Consider the following 7,854-nt stretch of genomic DNA (forward strand, 5'->3'; position numbering starts at 1 on the left):
ATGATCCCAACATAATCCTAGTTGCCCAACAGTAGCACAGTGTTATGATGTACAGTGGTGAAGGGGATGGTCTTTAGATATGAATAGACACTAGGAGGAGTTCTACTTAGATTATTATCCTCACTGGGCACCGAGTTTCCCATCTGCAAGGGTAATACTTGCAGATTTTCTTACTTGTGGTCATATACTGAACTGTTCAGGAAGAGTTGACTTTTTAACAGAAACATGGATGACAGGACCAGCATTTCTATAGTTGCTGTGTGTAAAATAATATGACTAATATGCTTTATGTAGGCTCTCTCACTTAAAACTTTTAGATGTTTTGAGGGAGTGTCTCATATTCACATGTTTCTGTTTAGGGAAATCAAAGATGGCCATGACATCACTTACACTCTGAATTTCTTTTTCTATCTCATTTTAGTGAGGGCAAAAGATGAGTTGTCCAACACATGGATAGGAGTCCCAGCAGGCTAACTAGTCTAGCTACAGCAAGAACATGTCAGAATAGCACTCCTGAGACCTGAACCTGGTAGCTTAGCCCTTGAGGAAAGGAATGCCCAGGTCCCCTAGGACCCAGAGAGAGCTGGCTGCAGAACAAGCTCTGCACAGACACTAGGGTTGGCTTTAACAAGTGTTTTGGGAGATGATCTGAAAGGAACCTTTATAGTTCTAAGGAACTCCTGTCTTTTTTTTTTTTCAGTCAAGAAAGCAGAAAATTGAGTCACGTACCCTAAGTGTTCTCAAAGAGCACTAGACTCAGTGGATGTCTGCTTTACTAATGAAGTCAGCAAAGATCTCTGCCAGGTCTTCACTGAAATGTTTCCAGCTAAAGGAGAAAACTTGAGAATTTGAAGATGCTTGAGTTTGATACACACTGTGACAGGTGAGGACCCGGAAAAGATCATATTTGCCTTCATTCATGCTTGGATGCACACACACACACACACACACACACACACACACACAACTTGCCCCACAAACAGGCAACTATTTTAGGGGTATGAAGTCTGAGTCTCTTCCTAAGATTAGAAGTTTCTCTGTAAACCACAGAGCAAAGAGAGATGGGGAGTCTTCTAAGGCCACAGCCCTAACCAAGGCCATGTAATACCAGCCTACTCTAAATCCAAAGACTGCAGACAAAGCTGTTTGCAGAAAAGAGAACAAAGAACTGAAAACCTTTATTTTCCTCCCCTCTGTCGAAAACCAAATAGCATGGAGAGATAGTGAAACCACAGCAGCGAAGAAAGAGGGTCTTAAAATCTAAGCCCCAGTTGTCACAGGGAGATACAAAACTGAGGGAGAGAAAACAGAGGAGAGCCTTTTTGAAGACACCCTAACAGTGGCTGTGATGGTGGTATATCGCTGTAGTCAGCCCACATGTCTAGTGTTCCCAGTTAGGGGAAATTTCAGGACTGTTTGAAGGCATGAGGCTAAGTCCTAGGATTAGGGAGCAGTTCATGTTTTCCTTCAAAGTCATTTTCAGTGTCCATACAGAAAGCTTAACATACACAGATGTATATACATATGTTTAGGTATGTGCGCATGCATCGGGAGAAGAGGGAGAGAGATGATGAAGATCCACACTTCCTTTCTAAAGCACCAAGCTAAAGTACTTTTCAAACATTCCCAACAAGGTCATGCTTAATTCCCACCTCCTCAAATAACCTGTGTTAACTTCTCTTAATCAAATTGATCTCTTTTGTGTAGACCCTGTTGCAGTATTTTAACTGTTCTATAAAATATCTTCATGAGTATTTTATTTCCAGTGAACTCAGATATGTTTGTGGGCAAGGATCACATATTTTTCCCCTTTTTATTCCACATAGTTCTGGCAATACAAATTCATATATATGAGCTGATCTGATGATTAAATTTAGGCACATACAGAATTTTTATTTGCACAGACAAGAGCTACACAGCATGGGAAAACCAAGTAGAGTGAACCAATCCGTTTCTTCAGACTTCCTTCTTCTTGGACTCTCTGAGCAGCCAGGGGAGCAACCTCTTTTATTTGGCATCTTCCTCGGCATGTACCTGGTCACTGTGGTGGGGAACCTACTCATCATCCTTGTCATCAGCTCTGATGCTCACCTACACACTCCTATGTACTTCTTTTTAGCAAATCTCTCCTTAACTGATGCCTGTTTCACTTCTGCTTCAGTCCCCAAAATGCTTGCCAACATTTATACCCAGAGTCAGGCCATCTCCTATTCTGGGTGCCTTACTCAGCTGTATTTCCTCCTGATGTTTGGTGGCCTTGACAACTGCCTTCTGGCTGTGATGGCATATGACCGCTATGTAGCCATCTGCCAGCCACTCCATTACAGCACAGCTATGAGTCCCCAGCTCTGTGCGTTAATGCTGTTTACGTGCTGGGTGCTGACCAATTGTCCTGCCCTGATGCACACACTGCTGCTGACGCGTGTGGCTTTCTGTGCCCACACAGCCATCCCCCACTTCTACTGTGATCCCAGTGCTCTGCTGAAACTTGCCTGTTCTGATACCCACATTAATGAACTGATGATCATTACCCTGGGCTTGGTGTTTCTCGCTGTCCCTCTTACATTGATCATCTTCTCCTACGTCTGCATTTCCTGGGCTGTGTTGGGCATCCCGTCTCCTGGAGGGCGATGGAAAGCCTTTTCTACCTGTGGCTCCCATCTTACGGTTGTTCTTCTCTTCTATGGATCTCTGATGGGTGTCTATTTACTTCCCCCATCAACTCACTCTACAGAGCGGGAAAGTAGGGCTGCTGTTCTCTACATGATTGTGATTCCCATGTTGAACCCATTCATCTACAGCCTGAGGAACAGAGACATGAAAGAAGCTATGGGTAAACTTTTTGGTGGTGGGAAAGCAGTTTTCTTACTGTAACTTTAATACTTAATCCTAATGATGTTATCAAACCGGTTCTTCAGTGATTCTGAGTTAAAACAAAGCAAAATGGGTAGTTACCTCCTCCAGGATGTAACGTGAAATGATATCTTATACCTCCATCCTTTTTGACCTAAGTCTGACTAGCACTGCTGACAACAGAATATCATCCCTGGTCCTCAGCATATCAACCAGGATTAACTGAGTTTCGTGTTGTCCATCCTGGAGCCATTGAGGCAACCATGCAATTAAATGAAGGGACAAGGATACCAACACTTGCTGGCCATCTACACTGCCACTCATTGTTAAACACATCAAATCTTTTAAGAGAGAGGTGTGAAACTATACCCTGGGAAGTAAATAAGTTTTGCCAAAACTTAAGTAGATTTGAGTCCAGGACCTGTGACTTCTATTTTGTCATACTGTGATTACAATAACAAAGAAGTTTTCAAAAGAACAAACATAATATTGAACTATGACAATAAGAGAAAAATTTCAAAATAATATATATGTTATGGCATATCCTATCCTTTCTGTTCATTTCTTTATCTTTTCTAATTGTAATGGATATTCTCAAACAAAATAACATTTTTAAGTGCCTACAATGTGCCAATCTTGTATTTAGAAATACATGATTTATCTATGGAATTTTATATTAAACATTTCTTAATATTAGAAGAAAATCAAGTGTGTTCGAAGTTTGAGAACAATAATTATACCGAAATCAGTTTGGTGGAGATTAAGATCATAAAAAGTCACAAGGCTTAACCATGCTTGCCTTTTATTTATCAATTGTAAAACTTCCATAAAGGGCTTTTATATATTTTGTTACATGTGCACATGTATCCTTTTGGGTTAGTGTTAGTGTAAATTCAAATGTGTTTTTAGTTTTGAATAACATTGGTATATATGAATATACCTGGTATATAAGAAAGAAATTAATGATCTGTGAAGTACCTGCTTGTTATCCTAGCATTCAGGAATCTGAGGAAGGACAATCAGCATGAGCTACATCTCAAGTTCATAGCTAGCCTGAGATACACAACAAGACAATGTCAAAAGTAGTAAAAGGGCTTCTAACTGCCACTTTGTGTCCCTGCATGTGTATGCCTTATTTCAGCCGGTCTGCTTGAGAACCCCTGAGCACTAACCCTAGTCCCCTGCAGGGCTCCATTTCCACTTTGACAAGATGAGAGAAATAATCATGAACCTGGAAAATCTTGCCAAACTACAGGCACAAGTGCACATTGGTGGGAAAGGAACCTCTCATAGAAAGACAAAATGTGTTACACAGAACAGCCACAGCAGACAATAAAAATTGCAGTTCTCCTTAAAGAATTAGGGGTAAACAATGTCTCTGGTATTGAAAAGGTGAACATATTTACAAACCAAGGAACAGTGACCCATTTTAATGACCCCAAAGTTCAGGCATCTCTGGCAGCAAACACCTTCCCCGTTCCAGGCCATGCAGAGACAGAGCAGCGGACAGACATGCTTCCCAGCATCCCAAGCTACCATGGTGCAAGACAGTCTGACTAGTTTAAGGAGACTGGCTGATGTTCTCCCCAAACAATCTGTGGATGGAAAAGCACCACTTGCTTCTAGAGAAGAGGATGATGATGAAGTTCCAGATCTGCTGGAGAATTTTGATGAGGCTTCTAAGAATGAGGCAGACTGAATGGAGGCAACTTCTGAAAAGGTGAAACTTGCAGAAGTTTAAGGAGCTGCTGTTTTACATCATGACTGCCTTTTAAATTCCTTTGTTTATAGATCTGATAAAATCCAGATCTCCAATATTTTTAAGCTCAATCCCCCTGGGTACTGTAACTCTTTTCAGTTTTTGCTTATACCTAATTGCAGAAAATTAAGTTGAAGAAGCCTGGGAATAAAGTTTGGAAAGAGTTAATAAAATTCTTTGCCTAGCTTAAAAAAAAACTAGTAAAAGAAAAACTTAACTTCTGTATATTGTCTTTTATAAATCTTGGTTTAATTTCTTACTGATTCCATGAGGGTTTCTTTAGCAGTTTCTAAGGTTTTCTGCACTATCATGTTACCTGTAAACAAAGAGAGTTTGTGTTTTTCTTCACAATCTGTACATGTTTTATATTCCTTCTCTAATTATACTCCATTAGCTAAAATTTCCAGAATGGTGTTGAAAAATAGTGGTTAAATAAAACAAGAAACCTTTATGCCTGTTTCTAGTATTAATGGGAATGCGAATGCAGCTAGTTGCTGGCCAATAAACATGATATTTCTTAAGGTCGTCAGAGATATTGTTTATCCAAAGTAGGCACTTACTCTCTGTTTCCTACTTGTTGAGGTTTTATTGATGACATATGAGAGTAGAATTTTATCTAATTCTTTTCATATATATTGTGTGACTTTTTCTTCTTTATCTTATTGTGATAATTTACTATATTGTTCTTCTAACTTTAAGTAGCTTTACACAGCTGAGATTGAATAACACTTTGTCATGATGTATAATTCTTCTTCGGTCTTGTATCTAATTTTTTTCACTATTTTATGGAGGATTTTGCACAAAATTTAATGAGAGATATTACTTAGCAGTTTTCCTTTCTTATACCATCTTTTTCAAGTAATTTGTATTGTTGTAATGGTAACTTTACACTCTCTCAGCTTCTATTTATTAGAAGAGACTATAGAGAACTGGTATATATCAGTGAAATTGTTGAGCCTTGGTGCCTCCTGTTTGGAAAAGTAATTAATTGTTAATTTAATTAATAGGTATAAATCTATTGATTTTGTTAATTCCTTCTTGTGTGGGTTTAAGCAGATTGTGACTCAAGGAATTTGTCTAGTTCAATTAAGTTAGCAAACTTGTGGGCATAGGGTTTTCTTTAATATTCCTTTATCATATGTTTCATTATTTGTTGTCCTGTACTGAAGTCCTCTTAATCACTTCTGATTTCAGTTTCTATCCCCCTTCTCTTAGGCCTTCCTCTTCCTTCTCCTCTTCTTCATCTGTCTTCTCTATGTATATTTCTTCTACTAAAGACATTGTTTTATTGATTTTTGGATTGAGTTGTAGTGGTTCATGCCTAAATTCCCATCCTTTGGAAGCTGCAGAATCCTGAGTTTAAAAACAGCCAGTCTTGCATAACAAAACATTCCCTACAAAATACGTGAGTTTTGCTGACCTTTGCCATGCCTTAGCTCTTGGTGTCATTAGCCCCCTTGTGATGTCTTGTTTCAACTTAATAGATTTCTGCTCTAACTACTGCTACTTCTCTTCCACTAGATTTGATTTTCTCTTTTCTCCAGTCTTCTTAGGTGAAATCTTGGTATATTGAACTTATATTTTTTAATGTATGCTTAAAATCAAAAAGTGCTTCTTTCTAACTCATCTGGATGGAGTTAGGGTTTTTACTTAAGTAGCCAAAGGCTCATTTTTCAAGGTTTAAAAAATGCCTTCCTGGCTAGAGTAGCTTCAAAACCTGGACTTGGGTTTTGATTTCACACTTTCCATAGTATTCATAATCACTCATTATTTAATTATTGCGCTTCTCTAGAGAATATATTTATTAGTATTTCTATTTATTCCAATATTTCTAGATTCCAATATTTTATTTATCCTCATTCAGAAAATTAGTCCAATTGCCTGGATTCAATTCAGAAAATCCATATTTTATAAGGATGTCTCTCTAGTGTAATTTTAAAGACTTTTATATTTATGGTATACTAACCATTGATTTTAACTTTTTCATGTCTTTCTCCCCACATGGCATGCTTGACATTTATTTTCCTTTTTCATTTCATTTGTTCCTTTCTCTCTCCATTTAAGTTTTCCCCTTAGTGTACATATTTGTAATTTTATTTCATTTTTCTTTACTTATTCACTGTACATACTGTTCAGTGCCCCCTCCCAGTCACCCCCTCCCACAATTCCTCCCTCATCCCACCTCTCTCTTCTCTGAGCAGGTGGGAGGCTCCTTGGGTTTCCCCAACCCTGTCACTTCAAGTCTTTGCCAGGCTAGGCACTTCCTCTCCCAATAAGGCCAGACAAGGAAGCCTAGTTAGAAGAACATATCCCACATGCAGGCTACAGCTTTAGGGATAGCCCATACTCCAATTGTTCAAGACCCACATGAAAAACAAGTTGAGTATGTGCTACATATGAATGGGGAATCTTATATTCTTTGGTTGGTGGTTGAGACTCTGAGAGCCTCAAGGTTTCAGGTTAGTTGATTCTGTGGTCTTTCTGTGGAGTTCCTATCCTCTTTGGGTACTGAAATCCTTCCTCCTATTCTTCTATAAGAGTCCCCAAGCTCCATCCACTGTTTGGCTGTGGATGTCTGTATCTGCCTGAGTCAGTTGCTCGGTGGAGCTGTTCAAAGGAAAACATACTCCTGTCTGCAAGCATAACAGAGTATCATTAATAGTGTCAGGGATTGGTGCTTGCCCTTGGGATAGATCTCAAGTTGGGCCAGTTATTGGTTGTCCATTCCCCAGTCTCTGCTCCATCCACCATGCCTGCATTTCTTGTAGACAGGATAAATTTGGGGTTAAATTTTTTGTTTAACATTTTGTAGGTGGGTTACTGTCTCTATTGATCCACTGGAGTTTCCTGTCTGGTTACAGGAGGTAGCCTCTTCAGGTGCCATATCACCAATGCTGTAAGTCACAACTAAGGCCACACATATTGATTCTTGGTACCTCCGTTATCCCAGGTCTTTGTCTCATCCTGGAGATGCCCCTCATCTATACATCCCCATCAATTGCAGATTTACACTCTTCTTCATAGCCATATATCTCTTTTTCTTGTCCTTCCCCAGACCTCATCCTGAACCACCCATTTGCCTTCCAATCCTCCAAGTTCCCTCCCTCCGTCTGCCTCTTAGTATTATTTATTCCCCTCCTAAGTTAGATCCAAGCTTCCTTGTTGGGTCCTTCCCTTCTTGTTTAGCTTCTTTGGGTCTGTGGAGTGTAGCATGGTACCTGTATTTTATGGCTAATATCTGC

General features: G+C 39.4%; 1 protein-coding gene and 1 pseudogene across 1 annotated transcript; both read left to right on the forward strand.

Moving 5' to 3' along the window:
- Nucleotides 1–1,830: 1,830 nt before the first annotated feature.
- Nucleotides 1,831–3,072, forward strand: LOC116091948 (olfactory receptor 1N2). The gene has a single exon (XM_031373367.1). It carries the CDS (start codon nucleotides 1,864–1,866, stop codon nucleotides 2,872–2,874), a length of 1,011 nt encoding a protein of 336 aa, XP_031229227.1. The 5' UTR covers nucleotides 1,831–1,863; the 3' UTR covers nucleotides 2,875–3,072.
- Nucleotides 3,073–4,063: 991 nt separating this feature from the next.
- LOC116091949 lies at nucleotides 4,064–4,552 on the forward strand (annotated as a pseudogene).
- The last annotated feature ends 3,302 nt before the right edge of the window (nucleotides 4,553–7,854 follow it).

Source organism: Mastomys coucha, unplaced genomic scaffold, assembly GCF_008632895.1.
Source record: "Mastomys coucha isolate ucsf_1 unplaced genomic scaffold, UCSF_Mcou_1 pScaffold15, whole genome shotgun sequence".
In the NCBI taxonomy this organism is placed as follows: domain Eukaryota; kingdom Metazoa; phylum Chordata; class Mammalia; order Rodentia; family Muridae; genus Mastomys; species Mastomys coucha.